The 19,910-nt window shown below is 31.3% G+C and overlaps 6 protein-coding genes and 1 long non-coding RNA gene across 20 annotated transcripts in view; 2 read left to right on the top strand and 5 right to left on the bottom strand.

The window, feature by feature from the left end:
- LOC112212533 overlaps window positions 1-143 on the bottom strand; it is a 1,392-nt gene extending 1,249 nt beyond the window's left edge. Inside the window, exon 1 of the long non-coding RNA XR_002946355.2 lies at window positions 3-143. This is a non-coding gene — a long non-coding RNA (uncharacterized LOC112212533). The remainder of the gene's footprint in view (window positions 1-2) is intronic.
- LOC100742708 (spermine synthase) overlaps window positions 1-2,125 on the top strand; it is a 5,092-nt gene extending 2,967 nt beyond the window's left edge. For 4 of the 6 annotated variants that reach the window (XM_012383367.3, XM_033319768.1, XM_012383363.3 and 1 more), the window contains 6 exons: window positions 9-120; window positions 825-947; window positions 1,034-1,188; window positions 1,275-1,364; window positions 1,448-1,639; window positions 1,727-2,125. In XM_012383367.3, the coding sequence (XP_012238790.1) occupies window positions 9-120; window positions 825-947; window positions 1,034-1,188; window positions 1,275-1,364; window positions 1,448-1,639; window positions 1,727-1,873 (819 nt within the window). In that variant the 3' untranslated portion in view covers window positions 1,874-2,125. The remainder of the gene's footprint in view (window positions 1-8; window positions 121-824; window positions 948-1,033; window positions 1,189-1,274; window positions 1,365-1,447; window positions 1,640-1,726) is intronic. The other 2 variants (XM_012383368.3, XM_033319769.1) reach the window with 1 other exon arrangement.
- Window positions 2,126-5,408: 3,283 nt separating this feature from the next.
- LOC100742589 lies at window positions 5,409-6,999 on the bottom strand. Of its 2 annotated transcripts, XM_024366325.2 has the most exons (3): window positions 6,861-6,999; window positions 6,617-6,743; window positions 5,409-6,294 (listed from the first exon to the last, which is right to left on the bottom strand). In XM_024366325.2, exons 2-3 carry the CDS (start codon window positions 6,716-6,718, stop codon window positions 5,536-5,538), a joined length of 861 nt encoding a protein of 286 aa, XP_024222093.1. In that variant the 5' UTR covers window positions 6,719-6,743; window positions 6,861-6,999; the 3' UTR covers window positions 5,409-5,535. The 2 variants fall into 2 exon arrangements, with proteins under 2 accessions (XP_024222093.1, XP_024222092.1); XM_024366324.2 differs by having other exon boundaries at window positions 6,617-6,997.
- Window positions 7,000-7,548: 549 nt separating this feature from the next.
- On the bottom strand, window positions 7,549-18,459 carry LOC100741973 (sodium- and chloride-dependent GABA transporter 1). Of its 4 annotated transcripts, XM_024366319.2 has the most exons (10): window positions 11,936-12,525; window positions 11,727-11,817; window positions 10,613-10,868; window positions 10,220-10,520; window positions 9,961-10,144; window positions 9,622-9,889; window positions 9,141-9,515; window positions 8,768-9,070; window positions 8,466-8,633; window positions 7,549-8,370 (listed from the first exon to the last, which is right to left on the bottom strand). In XM_024366319.2, exons 3-10 carry the CDS (start codon window positions 10,757-10,759, stop codon window positions 8,281-8,283), a joined length of 1,836 nt encoding a protein of 611 aa, XP_024222087.1. In that variant the 5' UTR covers window positions 10,760-10,868; window positions 11,727-11,817; window positions 11,936-12,525; the 3' UTR covers window positions 7,549-8,280. The 4 variants fall into 4 exon arrangements, with proteins under 4 accessions (XP_024222087.1, XP_024222086.1, XP_003487999.1 ...); XM_024366318.2 differs by lacking the exons at window positions 11,727-11,817; window positions 11,936-12,525 and adding an exon at window positions 18,336-18,459; XM_003487951.4 differs by lacking the exon at window positions 11,727-11,817.
- LOC100742214 (eukaryotic translation initiation factor 3 subunit K) lies at window positions 14,327-15,954 on the top strand. Its single transcript, XM_003487953.4, has 4 exons — window positions 14,327-14,537; window positions 14,783-15,002; window positions 15,245-15,464; window positions 15,760-15,954. Exons 1-4 carry the CDS (start codon window positions 14,485-14,487, stop codon window positions 15,915-15,917), a joined length of 651 nt encoding a protein of 216 aa, XP_003488001.1. The 5' UTR covers window positions 14,327-14,484; the 3' UTR covers window positions 15,918-15,954.
- On the bottom strand, window positions 16,622-18,716 carry LOC100742340 (palmitoyltransferase ZDHHC3). The gene is made up of 4 exons (XM_003487954.4): window positions 18,336-18,716; window positions 17,764-18,045; window positions 17,301-17,459; window positions 16,622-17,053 (listed from the first exon to the last, which is right to left on the bottom strand). The coding sequence occupies exons 1-4, from the start codon at window positions 18,452-18,454 to the stop codon at window positions 16,780-16,782; spliced, it is 834 nt and encodes a 277-aa protein (XP_003488002.1). The 5' UTR covers window positions 18,455-18,716; the 3' UTR covers window positions 16,622-16,779.
- A 470-nt stretch (window positions 18,717-19,186) lies between these two features.
- Window positions 19,187-19,910, bottom strand: part of LOC100742093 (protein Mo25) — a 5,176-nt gene continuing 4,452 nt past the window's right edge. For 4 of the 5 annotated variants that reach the window (XM_012383357.3, XM_033319771.1, XM_012383356.3 and 1 more), the window contains 2 exons: window positions 19,760-19,864; window positions 19,456-19,680 (listed from right to left, as the gene is read on the bottom strand). In XM_012383357.3, coding sequence (XP_012238780.1) covers window positions 19,498-19,680; window positions 19,760-19,864 — 288 coding nt within the window. In that variant the 3' untranslated portion in view covers window positions 19,456-19,497. Of the gene's footprint in view, window positions 19,681-19,759; window positions 19,865-19,910 lie in introns of all 5 variants that reach the window. The other variant, XM_003487952.4, reaches the window with a different exon arrangement.

The raw sequence follows: 19,910 nt of genomic DNA, 5'->3' as shown, positions 1-19,910 counted from the left end.
ACCTTTAGTTGGCCAGAGAATTGGAGACGGCGTTGCAGGTGGCAGTAGCCTCTACGCGTTCGCACTCGCTTACACCGATTAAACGCGGCGGACCTTTTGAGAGATACTTTCCTACCGCCGGTGAGTTTTTTATTTATTATTCTGTTTACGGTATAAGCGGAGCATTTTATCCGCAAGATTTTTCATTTCATCATGCGTCGTTAACGAAAAATGCTTTCGATTCATTTCCTCGGTTCTGTGTAATTTACTTTCCTATACTAATCATTCTTTTCATTATTCATCGTGCGGAAGTAATATCGATTACTTAATTGTTATTCATTTATTACCAACAAGTATTTTCATTTCTATATACATCTTTTATTTCCTTTCTTCAATAAAAAACACATTTAAACTATTTTATCTTTGATTGATCAGTTTCTTTGTTACAGTTTATATCTAAACATAATGAGTTGTTTAAAAAAAGACAGCAAATATCAAAAATCAATTTTGTGATCTTAAATGATTTTAACAGCTATAATTTTGTGGGACTTTATATTTTTATAAATATGTTAAGTAAATAGTATTCTTTATTTCTTCAATTTACATGCTATATCAAATATACATGAGACTAATAAACATAAATAATATGATAAATTTAGTAATCCACATGTGACACTCCTAAATCTTCAATATTTTCATTCTTTTTAATTTTAGTTTTGATATAAGAATCTTTGTTCTACGAGATTTATGCTTTGCATTGCATGCATCTATTAAATGCTTTCTTATGCAATTACTTATATTCTGTAAGTTTTCAGTATGGTAATAAAATTATTTCCTTTTTTAAGATGACAGACTACTTGAATATGACATTGACAAACTGGTTTTTGAAGCACGTTCTCCCTATCAAAAAGTACAAATTGTTCATTCAAAATCACTGGGAAATCTATTGGTTCTTGATGAATTACAAAGTAAGAGCAAATCCTATATTTTCAAAGCAATTTGAAATTATATTTAAAGTCAGAACATTCTTAAAATTAAATCTCGCAATTTTTAGATATATCTGAAGCAGATCTGATATATACAGAAACTTTGATGCAACGTGGTAAAGAAAATTACACAGGGAAAGAAATAGTTATTTTAGGAGGAGGAGATGGTGGTTTACTTTGGGAATTGCTTAAGGAGAAACCAAAATTCGTAACCATGTTAGAGGTATGACAGACTAAAATTGCAGAAGTTGTATTATTATATGTATTAGTAAATTGCTTTACCAAAGAGAATTAATTTTCTTTTATTAGATTGATGATGTTGTAATAAAAGCCTGCAGTCAACACATGAGAAGCATATGTGGAAACTGTTTGGATAAAAGAAAGGGAGAAAATTATGAGGTAAATTTTATAAAGGCAAGATTCATTTCTTCAGCTACAAGTAAAATTACTAGAATTTTTTATGGAAGATTGAAAACTTGTAGATTATTGTTGGAGATTGTGTAAAAACTCTAGCACACATGATTGAGGAAGGCCAACAATTTGATTACGTTTTCGGTGATCTCACAGACATACCAATTAGCCCAACCCCACATGGGGATGCATGGGATTTTATTAGACTAATCTTAAACTCTTCAATGAAAGTTCTAAAGTCTACAGGAAAATTTATGACTCATGTACGTATAAACATGTTAAATAATTTACATTTCTGCAATAAAAATCAACACTTATCTATATAAGTAATCTTCTATTTTATTCTTTAGGGAAATGGAGCATCTTGTCCAGAATCACTAGAAATGTATGAACAAGTTCTTTCACAGCTCTGTGTACCCATAGCTTTTACCAAAGATAGTGCTTTTGTACCCTCTTTCTTCGAAGATTGGGTCTTCTATCAAGTATCGTTAAAATGATGGATTAAACCTATTGTATTGAGGTTTGAAGTGAGGTATTTTTACAATCCATTTTCTCTCTTATGACCCAAATTCGACCCTAGTCGCAAATCTTCTGTTAACAAATCGGTTCTTGGAAGAGATGATCCCGATGCTGGACATGAAATCCCAATTAACACTACTACGCTGGCGTCTGTACATACAAAAGGTGGTGGTTATCTGTATTTATTTGTTTGTTTAGTAATTAATAAACTATACAACGGTGCTCAATTATTTTTTCTACTAACTGTCAATAATCAAACTAAATTACCCAATAGTTTATTACAAACAAATTCAAAAGCAATACAAACACATTACTGTACAAATAACTTTAATAAAACAGAGATGAAATTACATGAAATTTTAATGACACATATATAAACATACTTTTTATTAACACGTCTTGAATGTTTTTAAAATTCTAAGGTTGTATTTATTGATATGTACTAAGTAAATAATATTTTGTAGATGTACATAAAAACACGAAATACTGCATGAGGTATAATATGCATCAGTAATAAAAAGTTAAGGAATATACATAGAACTACCATCTAGCTAGAAAACTGATTTTATTTTATATTAATTATTTTTAAACTAAAAATATCATGTTATGTTCTGCAAAATTTTTAATAAAAATATAATTATATATATAATAAATTAATAAAATATTTAATAATAATATTTAATTTTAATATTTGGTAGATAGAGAGATATAAATTATAACTATAAATATTGATTATAAGTTGATAAATAGTATTAATCTAAAAAATTATTTTCTTATTAATGTTACATTAATAACATACCCACGTATTTGACATTATTTTAATATCACTATTTATGTATGTTATGTATGTAAAATAATATTAAAATATTCTTTTGCTTCCTTTATTAATGATAAAATTATAATTAATAATTAAAAATATTTATAACTAGTACCCCCTCGATATTAATGAAAGTACGAACTTATTTACTAATAGTATTACTGATCTTTAGCTACCAAAAAGAACATCTTGTAATTAATTATTATCCAACTTACTAGCCAAAACATTCAAATCATTATCTAACAAAAATTTTGACAACCGGGAATCCCCATCTGTCTCACTCTCACATATTACATCCACATGACCATTCTCTCCTAAAACCGTCCATAATAAATGAACAGTCTTATCATACCTACATCCATCCGAGTACGCCTCAGTCACAAAAGCCTTACCATCAATCACACCATGAACACACATATTAGATTTAAACACACGAGAATACACACGCAAGCAATTAGTTTTCCCTAAACCACTATCAGACCCGTCGAACATATTTATAAACGGCATTTCCGATTTTTCTTCTTCCGTGCACGAATCCCATAATTTCCTTCTCACATCCAAAGCAATTAACCCAAAGAAATATCCTAATGACCAAAACAAACAATGTCCATCACCAGGCATCTTCAACACAGCACTCGTAAAAGCTTCCTTCCGCGCATTCGCTAATTCTTTAGAGCTGACATACGATCTAGTTGCTACAATCTTATGAAAATTATAACATTTTCATCTTCCTTACTCATGTACTTACAACGCGTATAATTAACAATAGTGTTGAGAAAACCCTCACGCATTTGCACATCGACAGTGTCAGTATTTACACTATTCACTATCTCACTCTCAGTTTCATATCTTCCCTCTACAGTAACAAACTCTTCTATCTCAATACATTTGATGCTCTCAAAAAATTCTGCATCTAAAGAAGACCGAGCCCTAGTCTGAGACAAACAATCTACCATCTGGTTCCAACACTCCTTAAACGCATCCAAAACAGAGATACAAATAAACATACGCGCCAAACATCGCATAACATCTGAAAAACCAATCCTTCGTAAGACACGCTTCTTCTTCTCATCACTCACAAACCGTTCAATCTTTTTTCCAATTGCGTATCTCTCCCTATACGCAATACAATACACTGCTACAATCACATCCATCAAATCGGTTGAAGGTACCCTATTCAGAGTACGAATATCATTTCCATTAATAGTCATTCGAGTGTTAAAGGTTAACGCGTCTGAAAAAATTTCATTTAAATTAAAACCAGAACGTAAACAATTACCATATAACAAATCAAAAAACTTATTATCAATTTCAATATATTTCCGAGTAAAACTAACAACAGGATTCTCACGAATTTTAAATTTACTTTCTGCAAAAAAGTAATCAGAATAATCCCAGGTCGCGATAACCGTGACATTCGAATTTCCAGACCAATAATCGAAATGCGTGCTTAATTGTTTCGTCATAGGTGAAACACTGCAATATGTAAATTTAATAGATATATTACCGCATCGTATATTTTTCCTCTCAATAAAATAAACACGACCCTTCGGCGTCACGACCACCTGCTCCGTTAAGATACGCATATAATCATCCAAACTATGACAGTAATTCAATGAAGGATCATTTACAAAAGAAAAATATATTCTACCATTCTTCTTCACAAAATGTATACATTGTTCAGTTATAACACCATGTTGTTTATAAAAAATCTTTACATCGAAGTTAACCACACTCCAAAAAATTTCAATCCTATGCGAATCAAAAGCCTTGGCTAAATCATCAAATTTAATATCGTACTGAGAATGAATCGCCATACCATACGCGGCCTTTACATTACAATCCTGAGCTAATTTCATACATCGCCGCTGGAAACTAAAAGGTCGCACATAATCTCAAAAGGTTTTCTCACCGATCTTTCCTTCTCATAACATAGCACGCATGATCGCGACTCGCTCAGTTTCACGCGCAGAATCATGCACGTCAACACACGGAACACAACAATGGATGTTAAATCGGTTCTTCTTAACATGACACACGTAATTAGCGCCAATGTCAACAATATATGCCTCATCACCACGAAGAGTACCTTTTACACAGCTGTTATAATGTAGACTGCGCAATACCTCTTCCTCACTGCAAACACACGAAGCAGTGGACATAGCATGAGGATGGTTTACTTTGCTAGTCACTACAACGTCTAATTCGGGAAACGCTCGTTGCAGAGCGGCAATATCCTGCTGTAACATAGCATAGTCTACCGCAAACCTTTCTTTTCTCTCACCTAACTTATGCTCAACCAGGTGATTAACTGGATTATGATTAACTGGAATCGCTTGATCATCGTTATCCCCTAAATCGCCGATTGACGCGCTCGAGAACATCACAGATCTTATAGCGTCACTCAGCAAAACCGGCTCACCACACGAGCTCACATGGTATAAACCTGCATGAACACAGAGCAGGGAAGGAATATAACAATCCCACGGCGCTGTAGCGTACAAGTACCCAAATACTCGCCTAATATATGGATAACGACCAAAACGACATTTGATTATACTTAAATCATATGTCAATTCGCCTGTCGCTTCGTTAATCAAGGAAAAAATCCTCAAATAACTGTGACCTGACATATATAGAGCACTCGCCGTAGTGGACATTGCTATAATGAATGAATTATTCTGAGATTCAAAGTGAAATACAAAGTAATCAAGTATAGTAAAAAATTGTTCCCAATTTGAGATTTTCTACTTTATGAAAAATTAAAGATAAATATATTGTGAAAACAATACACTGAACAAGTTGCTTAGCTAAATGCAATTTTCATGTTTCTAAGTGGAACTTTGCACAAACATAAGCATCTGATATTTCAGGTAACTTTTCCACTTCATGAATAGTTGGTTCTATTTCTGTCTTTAGAAGTATTTCATCCAACCACTGTTGAACTTGCTCTGTGTGTCTATGAGAATTATGTTGTTCTTCTATGATATTACTCCTTGAATTCCTATAATTTTTTGCAATTTCCTGGTCATTGGTATCTTCAGTAGTCTGAAGATTGAAGTCATTTTTATTTGATTCTGTATCCATCTTTGAAGAATGATTAACACTTTTTTCAGAATCCTTTTCTTGAAAATCAGAAATATGACTGGAATTTCCTGATAAATTTATTATATTAGACGATTTCAATTCAGTAGAACCATCATCTATGTTTTCATCTTCTGTCATACAAGAAAATTCAGTTTTTGTATTAGAAGGAATAACTTCTGTATTCTTGATAGATTTATCAAAGCAGACATAATCTTTATTTATATCTTGATACTCTTCTATTTTATATGGTTCTAGATCAGTTACAGCTGTTGTATTAGATCCTATGAGCTCTATTCTTCCAAATTGTTTAATTTGTTCTTCCAATGCATGTCTGTCATTTAATATTGCTATAGATGGAGGAAGAATTTCCTGACTGGATAAAACCAAAGATATTTGTTGCCTATAAATTGCTTCTGATTGTCGTAGAAGTTGCTTTTCTCTAGCATACAGTGTTTGTGCCAATTGAGCAAAACATATTTTTACTTCCTCTTGGACCTCAAAATTAATTGCATTATTTTAATTACGACACCTATCATGTAACACCAACTAACTAACAAAATGTAAAATATTTACAAAATAAGATGTAACTCTATTTAATGTTTTTAAAGAGATAAAACATTTGTATATACATAAATGAGGAATGAAGCTAAAAATAAGAAAAAAGAAAAAAATAAAATTACGAATGAATTAAAATACACTCTATCAAATAATTGAATTATATGCAATAATTTAAATAGTAACAGTTCAGAGGTCATAACCTCAAAATAGTAATTATATAAATATAATTATCAAATGAAATATATGCAGAAAAAATTACCTGAAGAAATTGTTTCTCCAAAAATGTTCTTTTGTTAGCTATTAATCTTATTCTGTCAAGATGATTGTCATTGTCAGTATTTTCTTCATTTTTTTCTATCATGTTATTTATTTATTTATTGTATTTACTAAATAATTTTACAACGTAACTTTATTAGCAACGCCACAAACAATTGATGTTATTGAACAGTTAGTTAATTTTTTAGTAAAAACATCACTTCAATACACTCCTAAAAACTACTTACAAGGAATTCCACTTCTAATTACTTTGCACTTGTTAGATTAGCTGCGCTGCCATCTTGATATTTGAAAGAATCTTATTTTTCTTTAACGGAAGTAAAGTGTTAAAAATGACAATTATTATATTTTATAGTTATAAATATTTTTAAAAATACACCACTGAAAATTAATAAAAGAAGGTATATAACAATGAAACATAAGGAAACTTCGTATACTACTATACATATATCCTTACTATACTTTATATATTTCATGGCTTTTTCATTTGCATGGAAGCGTACATATATAATTATATATTTCATAAAATAAATATATAGTATAATTTTTAAATTGTTAAAAATAACAACATATAAAAGTTATAGATATTTATATATATTATACTAACAGAAACTAAATAACTTTTTAATAATTAACTTTATTTACCAAAAATGTTACCATACAGATTCTTTTTCTTAATTTTTCTTTCTTCATATGAATGAAATTCTTATTTAGCATGTTACATTTTCTAAGAGAGAAACATGCGTACCATATATAACTACAATAGATACTATTAAAATAACTAGTTATAATAATTTTCAACTAAATATACCGTGAATTTTGCCAAAACGATTTTTAAATAATTTTCGACTTAATTATATATATATTAATAATTATTTCTTCCTATTAATAATGTAATGGATATCTACTACCATATTTTCTATGCAAATCTACAATTTTTATTAAGAATAAAATTTGCACATACATTTTCTGCAAAATCACGCGTAAATCGATATATCTTTTATATAAACAAAAAACATTTCGGCTTAGCGATCAATTGAGCAGCAAAATATAATAATTATGGCAGCGTAGATATGTGTACTATATAGTTACATTCAAAATGTGCAGTAATTTTTGATTTATGGTACATGTCCGATATTGCTAAAATAAGTTATAGCTGCTAAATTTGTAATCAGACTTACACGAATAGTTTCGGAATTTAAAACACTTATCAAGTACTTGAAATTTTTAATTTTAGAATCCATCTTATAAACAACATCGGGAGATTATTTTCTAAATGCATTTCTCTTGTGAACTATTCATGTATGCCAAAAATTTCATGTGCTTTAAATTACTCTATAATATACTTAAGCTAAAACTAGATACAATTCTGAACACTTTAGTTCCTTCTGATAAGAATCTAATATATTATTATCTAGACGATAAAAAATGTTCATTTAAATAACATGAATTTCTTTGGTAAACAGGAACACAGCAAAAGTTTTTTTTTCGAACGAACGAAGAAAGTAATTTTATAAAAAAATTACACGAAAATAATGATGTCAAATGTTGTCATTAAATAGTTAATTCGTTAAATTAATGGTAGTCAGAAGGTATTAAAGATTAAAATAATGAATCCCTTTTAGGATCAAAATGAATCCGTGGCAGTTAAAGTGGTGTCAGTTCGACCGATGGCTGACCCATTTTCATTCGTAGACCTGTTACGTCATCCTCTATCCGTACTAACAACTTGTATTTCTAAACATAAAAATACAAAAGAATGATTAATGTTTTATTAGATACCCAAAAAACTTATGAAATCTTAAGCGAAATAATAAATAAGATTTATTTACTGTAGACGTATCTCCTGGTGTTGTCTTCCAGGCATAAATCATGTAACCAGGTATACAAAGCATCGAAGATAAAGCCGTCATCCAGCCAAGCACGTGCGACCACCATGGATATTCATAGTCTAAATATTTTACAGGTGTCCATTGTACGAGATTGAAAATGAAGACGCCCTATTAAAATTTTTAAAGATTGAGAATAATAATAATTTTATCTAAGTTAAAACATAAATTGAAGCTAGACGAGAAAATTAGAAAGTAGTCTCAGTAATCTTTGATTTATAAAATAAAGAATGAACTCTACTTACGACACAAATCATCGGGGTGGTAATAGTCCAACATAGCTTCCACCACATTAGAGGGTAATATCCTATCATATCTCTTATAGCGTCGTAAAACCGATTTACACCAAAAGCCCAACTTATCGAGATACACTCGAAAAAAATTAGGAAGAGAAGACAGAACCCAGACACTGCGTATGAATCCAAGATTTGAAAGACGTACATGCCACCTTGTGAAATACAAGATAATCCAATAATGTAAGAAAGCACGCAAACTATCGCAATGAATAGTTCCTTACGCCGGCGAAGCAACTGCGGCCATTCGTCCACCTTGAATGTTAAATATTTTACAAGGGATTGAAAATTGTTTATTAAATATACCCTAAAGAATTTTACTCACCATGGCAGTAATAAACCCTTCCATAGTACAAAACTGAGAATCTAAACCTATGAGAAGAAGCATAAAGAAGAAGAGACAAGACCAAAGGGGCGCTCCAGGAAGTTGAAGAACCGCAGAAGGGTAAGCTAAGAAAGCCAATCCTGGACCAGAAGCGGCGACTTCTGCGACAGGTTTTTGTTGTTCGTGGGCCATGAAGCCTACCACGGAAAATATGACGAAACCGGCGAACATGCTCGTCGAAGAATTCACCGAGCAAACGATCAATGCGTCTTTGTAAACGTTATTTGTAAATTTATTGTAACTACCAAGAGCCACTAATGTACCCAAACCTAGTCCGTATGAAAAGAAGATTTGAGTAACAGCATCTATCCATACCTGCAAAGTTCAATAAGCTGTTACTAAAACCGAATAATTGTTACAATTATTTTCATTCAATCATTACGATCAAACGATTATTGCAGTATAACTGTATATTGCTTACCTCGGATTCTTTTAGTTTGGAAAGATTTGGACTGATATAAAATCGAATGCCTTCCATGGCTCCGGGTAAAGTAATGCCACGAATCAGAAGGATCGTCAACAAAACATAAGGGAACAAGGAGGTAAAGTATACCACCTTTCCAGTCCATTTAACACCTTTCCAAATACAAAAATAACAGAGAATCCAAACCAAAAGGAGGGTACCAGCTAGTTCCCAACGAATATTGCCGACGTGTTCCACGCCCTCACTGATCTGAAGTGCTCGACGTCTACAAAATAATATTTTATACGCTCAAAGAAATCTTTTATATTGTTACTATAATTGTTTAGCCGAGCTTACTCCCAAAATTCTTTGACCGGATCAGTAAGCTCTGTGATTGTCATGTTGACGTCGTTGACGGAACATACTTTAACGTAATTATGATGTCTAGTAACTTGATTCCAACATATTAGCGAATCTCTGTCGTAGGGATTTACGCAATTCTTCGTGTTCCAATAGTTATTACAGCTTCCCCATGGTAATTCTGATTAAAAATAAAAAGTCTATCAAATTTATTTTTACTCTATATATAAAATACAATATCCTCGATTAAACTAACCACTGCGCATGGACATAAAAAAGTAGAAGATAGCCCAAGCAAGAATGACGATGTAATAAACATTCATCCAACAGGACATGACAGCGGCGGCATATCCGATACCCTTAAACAATGGCGCTATTTTGAAGACACCGAGGCCACCAACGGTAAGCATCTGGCCGAGAGCTAGTTCCATAAAGAACATTGGAATCCCAGCAAGAACCAGTGTCAAAAAATACGGAATTAAAAATGCACCGCCACCGTTCTTGTAACAGAGATATGGAAATCTCCAGACATTTCCCAGACCGATTGCTAGACCAACCTTCGAATCGAAGTGAATTAGTATAAAATCAATACAATATAAACGTTGAAGAGCAAGTAAGAAATAAGAAATATTATAATTGATAAAGTTACCACGCTCAAAATGAAATCTAGCTTGGTACTCCATGTACCACGTTCTGGCAGTGGCTTCGTTTTATTAGATGCGGATGCTAGGTTCAATGCGGTTTTGTCAGGATTTTCAGGATCCGCGAGTTCCGGTTCTCTCGATGCTTCCGTCATTTTGAACGATTTATTCCGCTGACCGTAAAAGAGTTCCCTCGTTTTCGATGACCTCTCTCGCGTATTCCTTTATTGGCCGCGGAACTACCGCGAAGACATAACAGTGTTTCTGTTGGCAATCAAACGTGTCAATTTTTATTTCTTCGTCTATTATATATTTTTCGACTATCCTACGTATTGATTTTCTATAGAATATATTTATCAAGTTCACATGAGAGTGGATTATGAGCCCTCTTATATGGATTATAAGCAACTTTCAAGGTTCGCTGAAAGGATGTAGTTTGCGAAGAACGAGTTTGACCGAGTTCTGTTTCCGGGACCGGATGCGATTTGTGTTTTGCGGTGTGGAAAATCTACGGAAAACTATTATTCGTCGAAATTCAAGGATACCAACTATAGTTTAAAACTGTAATCACTGACTATACCGAGTCACATGACTGGAATCTAACATTTCACTCATTTTTTATCCGATTCTAAGATTTCTCTTTTAAGAAAAACTGAAGAAAGTTATTGAAAATTTAATTAGACTAACAAGTATTTCAAAATGACTGAAAATCAGAAGTAAACGAACAGTTTAGTTACAGAAACAGTATTATAAAGAGATAATGTTTCGACGATTCTTGAAGGACTCGTCGCTCTTTCTATCGCGGAATCGTGCGAGGGTCAAAAGTGAAACGAAAGTAACATGGTTTCTGACGTCAAGATCAATAAGAAAAAATTAAGGCGTAAAAGTAATATCGATGCGATCCGGTTAAATACGAATGTCCGGCTGGGGAACCCTGTAATGAATATCCGAGTCCGTGCGCGTTCCCCCAAAGCTCATCCTTCCCCGGCCCCTTCGCGGCCGATCCATTGCCTGGCTCCCTCTTCCTCTTCCACGCTCATAAAAAACAGCTATATTCTAATTAGCCGAGAATGCGTTGTTCCGCATAACCGACATTGCTATGATCTTGAATTTCTCGCTTACTATTAATTGGTTTCTCGCTTTTCCAATTCAACCTCCACTTGCGGCTTTTCCTTCCGTCGATCAGATCTCCGTTTCTCGGTCAATGACGCGCCTAGGAATGTCAAGTTGCTCGCACGTGTTACATGTTCCCCATATTGTTTTACTTTGTTCTTTCTCAATAAGATAATTTGCGAAATAAAATCTTGTATAAGGCATAGTTTCATACAAACCTAACTTTAGCCAGTTATCGATCTCACGACACTGTGTCAGCCGTTTATTGCGCTTCCGTGGTCACCGTGCTTCCTCCTCGTGAATTTCCGGTGGTTCGTTAGAAGAACGGAAATGAAGGAAGGACCGCGCGAAAGAGAAACGCCGATTTAGCGGAACTTTCTCAAGAATCAAATTAGATCGTATGCACTGCACTGCACACTCTTAATCTTTCACGCAACAGCTCGATCGGGTCGAACGGGCGGCATTCTCAGTGTTTCAAGCAAAGTCCTCGATGCAGAAAAAGAGTGATGTAACACTTTGATTCGACGGAACTTCGATTCGGTAAAGTGATATTCGGCGATCAAGAGCTAACGGGTTCTCTTGATCCTGGCGGTTCTAGCGACGTTACGATCATCGATTACTACGTATGATGTACATAAACGACGAGAACTGTTGCAACTGTTCGTTTTTTCCTCCCTTGATCTCCCTTTTTTCTCTCAACTTTTGCTCGTCTCGTCTCGATGTCGATGTCTAAAAGACAATTTATATCTGAGGGACGATGTGAATGGTTAGCCGGCCCGCTCAGAACTGGAATCAGGAGTTCACTTTCGACGGCGAACTAGCTGAAATATCAGGGGTACAAAATCGGGGGATCCCCCTTTTCCTTTTTTTCCCCCGGTCCACCCTTGCCGTTTACATCGGTGTCACGCGTTTAATCCGCGCGCGCTCACTCGTGCCTGCTCGCGCGCACGAAGCAAGAGGGGACGAGGAAAACAAGGAGAAAGAGGGTCACCAAGATCGCAACAGTATATCATCATCAAGTTGACGGCTATCCCGACGATGCTGTGCTCTTTATTGTCAATGTTTAGATATGTACATCTACATATCCATCCATTTTCTTCTATGTATCGATAACTTTCCAATTCTAGCTCGCAATATCGTTACAACCTTCTATCGCTATTATTCGATCGCGCCAATCTCAAGTACTTGAAATTGCAATACGGATGGCAGAAAAAATGTTTCCTAAGAATGTAATTAGAAAGTTCTATCATAGATATTAACCACGGGGGTTCCTTTTTGGTCAATTGAAGAAAAGAGCCTTAAAATAGAGAAACATTATTTATGAGGATTTTTGTTATTCATGAAATAACATCAATTGATCATCTGTTCTATACAAACAATATTGTCAATCATGTTTCCAAGTGCACAACTTTGAACACTTCACAATATCTCATTTTTCGCGTTATTATCCTTATTATCGAAACTGTCTTTTTTGTATATGAAATAAGCAAATTTCTGTACTTTCTGACGAAATGAAAGAGTACGATAAAGTAGGTGAGCAAGACTAGGAAGCTAGTATATCCGGAGGGTTCACGTGACACCGATCTATCGCTACATCCGTTCTGGGTACACTCCGTAATATAGATCATCAGGATGATCGACATTAACTCACACAAATCCCAAAGCATCTGCTATAGATAGAAATCACTCTTCGATTTATGAAATTAAATAGATACCTGAAAAAATTTTTTGAATTCCTTAGAAAATTTTACGATTAATTCTTAATCTTAGTAGAAAAGAAGTAGTATTCGTGAAAGTTTCTCTGATCAAGTTGAAAAAAGTGACCCTTCGTTGTAAAAACAACGAATTTGATGTATGGTGCCCAAGTGTTCGAAACTTTTGCATGAAACAAGAAATTGTTAACGTAACTAATTTTTATACCTTACAAGCGCGCGCGTGCACGCGGTTTGATTGCTCGTTAACGGTCAGCACGGCAGAGGGGAGCATCCCCAATGACTAGAGGATGTGCGGGAAGTGGCGCGGGAACCGCGTTAAGAATTACTTTGCGGGTCACATCTTTTTTTTACGAATCGAACTACCTTTGATTTCGCGAAGTACGTTAAAACTTCTAATACGCAACAGAGATAAAATATATATTACACAAAGAATACAAAAATTGATAACAGACAAGTAAAAATACCAAATATAACATATATATAAAATTCGGAATAATTTATAACATTTAAAATATTGGTTAAATAACATTTCTTATTGAGTTCACACCTTTTGCAACACATTGACTTGAACATGATAAACATGCATATATAGCTCGTATAATTCCATTAAATTCTTCTTTCAACTGTACATAAAATGGGTAGTTTCATATAAATGATGAATGATCTATTAACAATTCGGGAATAGTTATTTTGTTTTTAATTTAATGTGCATAAGACAAATGTATTGACATTTTTATTATTGCCTGCAAACAAAATTAATTTACTATTATATATTGTATGTTATTACTAATATATACTATTTTGCGTTCAAAATTAAAATAAAATAGCTGATAGCAGATGATACCTGGTGATACTTAAATTTTCGTTTCTAAAAGCATTTATGTAGGTTGGTATTATTAGTTTATGTTGTCAAATTTGGCAACCTTGTGAAGACTCATCGTGTGGTTGGAATTACTTTTCCTAACCTAACAAAATATCTGTTTTCTAGATTAAAGAGCAATATACTATTTAACTTATAATAAGCAACTAAGGAAATAATCCTTTTTACTATAATGGCTGAAGCAATGCGTCAAACTGTGGCTGGAATGTTGAAAGGCATTGAAAGGTGCATTATTCATTACTCAAAAGTGTAATCTAATTCATATCTTATATATGATTTATTTTAATAACACAAAAAATACATGGAAATTTAATATATTTCTTTCAACATTTAATTATTAATTTATTTGATCTCATTAAAATTTTATTTATATTGTTATCATGAAGAACATATTACAATCATATACATTAAGCATGCATGGCAAATATAATAACTGTAAATATATTTTTTATATTTTATAAAAATTTCAGATATAATCCAGATCATTTAGCAACGCTAGAAAAATATGTTGAAATACAATCAAGAGAGAATGCATATGACTTGGAAGCTAATTTAGCAGTTTTGAAATTGTATCAATTAAATCCACACAGGTTTAACATGGATATTACTTGTCAAATACTGTTGAAGGCTCTAACAAATCTTCCTCATACTGATTTTGTACTTTGTAAATGTCTTCTCAGTGAACGAATTGTAAGTTATTCATTTATCATCTTGATCTTTATATTTTCATGGAAAATATTTTGATTTATAACTTATATATTAATTAAGCATGATTTTGATTCAAGAACATATTTATAATATATATAGTAAAACATTTTTTCGTACAAAATATATATAATTTCTCATTTACATTTTTTACATAAATATGTTGCTAATCTACTTTTTATAATTAATGCATAAACTGACCAATAAGTTTAAAATTATTTTTACAGATGCAAGAAAGTCCTATTAATCAAATCATGTATTTGGGAGATATTTTAGAACAATGTAATTTCCAACATTTTTGGGATAGAGTTCTTTCTATGTCTGATCTTTGTGATAGGATTGTAGGATTTCAAGATTCTATAAGAAAATTTGTTTGCCATGTAGTAGGAATTACATTCCAAACAATAGATAAAAATCTCTTAGCACAACTTCTTGGAGGAGTTGATGGTAATGTTTTTTCACATTTTTTAAATACTTTAAAAGAGATCTATGAAAATATTTACGAAAGAATATTTTGTTAAAAAATATTATATCAAAAAAGATAATTATTCTAAACAACATAAATCCATTAAAGCGTGAATTTATAAACTAAATTCCTTGAATTAATATTGTTAATATGTTTTACTTATCAATATTATGTAACGTTTATATAAATGTAGAAATCTGTTTTTTAAGTACAAATTATTATACTACCTTAAAATATATATGAATACAAATTTAATAATAAAATAATTTATTTCAGATACCACATTAAAACATTGGGTAAAAAAATATGGATGGAAAGAAGAAAGCAAGTCCATTATTTTTATAGCTAATCAGGATGAAAATATTAAAACAAAAAATATTACAGAAAAAATAGATTTTGAAAATGTCGCTGGTTTAATGGCTGCTTGTCTTTAAAACTTATATCTTCAATAAATTTTTTGAACAAAATAAATTTCTTACTTATTTTATAGTGTAATACTTTTTTATGTATAATAATTTCATAACACATATAAATATAAAAAATATACATTCTGCACAATTTAAATACAAATGAATTTCATTAATATTTTTAAAAAATTGAAAATTAGTACTGAATTTTGCATAAACTGGAATATTTCGTAATACATATGAATTCATAAAATTTTATAAAAGATATACTTAAATGTTTAATTATATGTATTACAAGATTTTGTTGAAATTCATTCATTGACATTACATTCAATACAGTTACTAACACTTGATTCAATCATGTGAGTATTAAATTTGCAAGTATATTTAGACATATTTAATCTTATGGAATGACTCACAAATACTAAAATATACATTAATTTAAGAGTTTATCTTGAACTATAAGCGGATATAATTTAATGAGGGATTAAATAATAATTCATCAGCAATGATACAAAATTTGTATAAAATTAAACCTTCAAACATCTTTCCTATGTGTTATTTTTTCTACATTTTTAACTAAATATGAGATTAATTACAAAAGGACTTTATTAAAAGACTAAAAATTATTAAAAAATATTAGAATGCTGTAAATTTTCTAATTTTAAATAATTAAACGTTTTTAATAATATTTAAGTATTTGAAGTAGACAAATATAATATGTGAAAGTCTTCCTTTTCCTTCTCCTAAATTTTGTAATGTATAATATCTTATTTTTTTGCAAATTGCATTTAAATAATGGAGACTTTCTTAAACATATAGAAAAGTATTTATGGCAAGCAAAGCCATAAAAGAGCATTTACATCTCAATATGTGATTAAGTATTCATCTAAACTTCATGATCTATCAGGTACGCATCTTTTCGGAAAGTATAACGTGGTGGGTTTTGGCAAGGAAACATCCATAGAATTGGATGGCTCTTGCCACAAACCTGAGAAAGTAAAACCAGAGTACGTGAACTGTTTCTTTTATAATGATGATTATTCTGCATATGTTCCATTATGTTTTCTTCTCCGAGGATACCTTGAAATTGGTCTACCAGCATTGCGATGACAAACATGCCAAACAGTGCTGATTCCAATACCAATATAACACAGTGTAAGCTGCAGAAAAAACTTCTTGATTAATTTCATTTTTTTTCTGACAACATATTTCTGTGTGTACTTCAAATAATTTTTAGATTTGAATAAACTTTACATGTAAATTTGAATATTGTATAAGAAAAAATTACTAATTATTTAATCTTCTCTCGAAGTACTCTTATTCTATTATTAGAAGTTGAATTTAAGTTAGAATGTAATTATATAGTTATTATTTCAAACAATAGTGAAATATTTGAAACACACATACATGCGACTCTGTTTGACAGCTATGTCATTACTGCACCGAGAACATTCTAAAATCCATGAGGTTATCACCAAGCCTAGTGCATAGAAGGCCAATATTCCAACATAGACCAGAAATTGAATAAAGTACTTTTGATTTTGTTCTCCAACACAGTTGTTTATCCTTTGAGCAACATTGTAAATTAAGTTCAATGTGAAAAAATATCATTAAAGTATATAAATCATAAATCTGCTATTACTGCATTATTATTTTTATTATAATGAATGTTTGGTAAAAATACTAAAAAATAATACTAAGAAAATATCATAAATTCAGAAGTTAAGAAATAAAAATTACAATTGAAAATAAATAATAACAAAGATCAATTATTAATCGCTATAAATTGCATAATTTTTAATTGAATTTAATATTTTTTACTACTCTACAACTGTAAACATGTTTTATATTCCTATAAGTTATAGCATACCATGGACAATGATGATCCATTCGCCTAACACATCGTTTACAAATTCTACAATGACATGCTTTGGGAGGTCTATATGTTTCGCATCTAGTACAAACAGTCCAACTGTCTCTCTCATCACATTCAATTTTTGTTTCTGGATTATCTGTATGAATGTCAGAAAAGTCCATACGACTTTGAAGTAGTGGCACAACACCAGGATCACTGCAGACTGCTTTCAAATGTGATATTATCAATAATAATACAATAGTGTTGAAAGCCACAACATGAAAGGGACCCCACAAACTGTACATAATAATATACAAAATGAGATTAATTGTAAATCAGTAAATAATTAATGCAAGTGCATTTCCTGATGATGCATCTCTAATTACAAGAAAAGTGCAATAATGTAATAAAATGGAAAAAGAAACATTCCATGAGCAATATTTTATTAAGTTAAATTAAAAGTATATTAAAAGATTAAAATACACATATCCATATTGATATAAAATTTATGCAAAATCAACTTTGTACAAATAAATGTAAAACTACAAATAAATAGGTTTACAAACATAGAATATTATTAAATGCACCTGTCTTGCAAACTATGCAGGATAACCCAACGTACGACGACGTAATCTGCATAGAAGACAGCAACATATGTAATTATGATACACACAATCCCACAGGGGTCTTTTACAAACATTTTCATTTATTCCATACTCTTTGCTAGCAAATATATCAGCTATCGTCACAGACTTAGAACGAGTTTATGTAATTTCGTTCTTCATTGAATTTACATTATACGAATTCAATTCAATCTTCCTTAATTCCATTTAAGTTCAAGTCTTTATTCTACAATTGCACTAAAACATCAAGTCGGAACGTATTTATAGGCAAACAGTTGATTTGTTTCACTAAATAATGTTAAAATGTTAGCACAAATATTAAATTTTCTGACCAATACTGATCACTATTGACTAGCCTAAACTGACCGCCATGATATTGCTGTCATAAAATACCACGTGACATGCCCCACTACTCCAATGTAATCTTTTCCCCTGACTGAAAATATATTTTAGTTTCTTTATTAACATTGTAATGTTCAATAATGAAATGCTGTTTAACATGATGAACATAACCTAACAATTATTAAGTTTAATAATATAATAATAAATACATAATTTCTTTATTCCTATAAATTTTAAATAAAAAAAATTAAATATATATTAGCTTTTGAGCAATATTTTATAATATAAATTTCGTAATTTAATAAATATTAGGCATAATTATGATAGTATCAAATAATCTAACTGCATTGAGAAATTGATATTAACTTCAAGAAGGAATATTTTCTTTTCAAATATTATTTGCTTTAAATGGATATTTAAATGGAAATATATGAACGTGGCATAGAATCGCTTTGTGTAAATATACAATAATGCATTATTAAACGAAAACTTTATTTACAGAACTACTCGCAAATAAAAGTAATAGCGATAATAATAATAATAATTAATAATAATAATAGTAATAATTAATAATAATAATTAATAATAATCGAATCATTATGAATCGATTAACGATAACTATAACAAGTGAAAGAAAGGGACAGTAAAAGACAGAAAGATAGGAAGAAAATAATGATAGATTGCTACATCGGTGACTGTGATGGTGTAACAGTAGCAACAGCAGTTGAATAGACTTCAATAGTAGTAGTTAACGGTAGCTGTAGCAATAACTTGTATTTTGGACTTAATTCTCATGTACAGACTTAAGTTCTTTAATCTGCTTAATAAGATACGCCTTCTCATCATTGAACTGTTCGTCTTCGGAACGGTCAGTGTGGAAGCGTGTCAAGAATTCGATTAATTTTTCCTGATTACGCAGTAATATATCTAGGATTGGTTTCGGTTTATTTGGATTCGCCACGAATACCTAAAAAGTTACAAACAAATTTTTTTGATTATTTTCTAAATCTAAATAATAATGATGATTCTAAACTACGTAAATATACCTTAAAAACATGAAACGCTTCAAACTGAATATTACGTGATTTTTCTTTGAGCATATTCATCATCAATTTCAAATTATCAGGATTCGAAATATATCGTGTCATTACCTGAAATTTAAGAACTGTCGAATTAACGTGCTCTTAAGAAGGTATA

Source organism: Bombus impatiens, unplaced genomic scaffold (genome assembly GCF_000188095.3).
Source record: "Bombus impatiens unplaced genomic scaffold, BIMP_2.2 scf_0216, whole genome shotgun sequence".
NCBI classification, from domain to species: Eukaryota; Metazoa; Arthropoda; class Insecta; order Hymenoptera; family Apidae; genus Bombus; species Bombus impatiens.
This window is presented reverse-complemented; position numbering and strand designations above follow the sequence as displayed.

What these genes read in the sequence shown, in the direction of transcription:
- LOC100742589 (XM_024366325.2), bottom strand. Translation starts at nt 6,718, where the DNA reads ATGATAGAAAAAAATGAAGAAAATACTGACAATGACAATCATCTTGAC. An exon ending in TGGAGAAACAATTTCTTCAG is followed by an intron (nt 6,295 to 6,616) that starts GTAATTTTTTCT and finishes ATTAATTTTGAG; the next exon opens with GTCCAAGAGGAAGTAAAAAT.
- LOC100741973 (XM_024366318.2), bottom strand. Translation starts at nt 10,759, where the DNA reads ATGACGGAAGCATCGAGAGAACCGGAACTCGCGGATCCTGAAAATCCT. An exon ending in TTTTATGTCCATGCGCAGTG is followed by an intron (nt 10,145 to 10,219) that starts GTTAGTTTAATC and finishes ATTTTTAATCAG; the next exon opens with AATTACCATGGGGAAGCTGT. An exon ending in CCAAACTAAAAGAATCCGAG is followed by an intron (nt 9,516 to 9,621) that starts GTAAGCAATATA and finishes TGAACTTTGCAG; the next exon opens with GTATGGATAGATGCTGTTAC.
- LOC100742214 (XM_003487953.4), top strand. Translation starts at nt 14,485, where the DNA reads ATGGCTGAAGCAATGCGTCAAACTGTGGCTGGAATGTTGAAAGGCATT. An exon ending in GTCTTCTCAGTGAACGAATT is followed by an intron (nt 15,003 to 15,244) that starts GTAAGTTATTCA and finishes TTATTTTTACAG; the next exon opens with ATGCAAGAAAGTCCTATTAA. An exon ending in ACTTCTTGGAGGAGTTGATG is followed by an intron (nt 15,465 to 15,759) that starts GTAATGTTTTTT and finishes AATTTATTTCAG; the next exon opens with ATACCACATTAAAACATTGG.
- LOC100742340 (XM_003487954.4), bottom strand. Translation starts at nt 18,454, where the DNA reads ATGAAAATGTTTGTAAAAGACCCCTGTGGGATTGTGTGTATCATAATT. An exon ending in ATGGATCATCATTGTCCATG is followed by an intron (nt 17,460 to 17,763) that starts GTATGCTATAAC and finishes TGTTGCTCAAAG; the next exon opens with GATAAACAACTGTGTTGGAG. An exon ending in GCTGTCAAACAGAGTCGCAT is followed by an intron (nt 17,054 to 17,300) that starts GTATGTGTGTTT and finishes TTTTTTCTGCAG; the next exon opens with CTTACACTGTGTTATATTGG.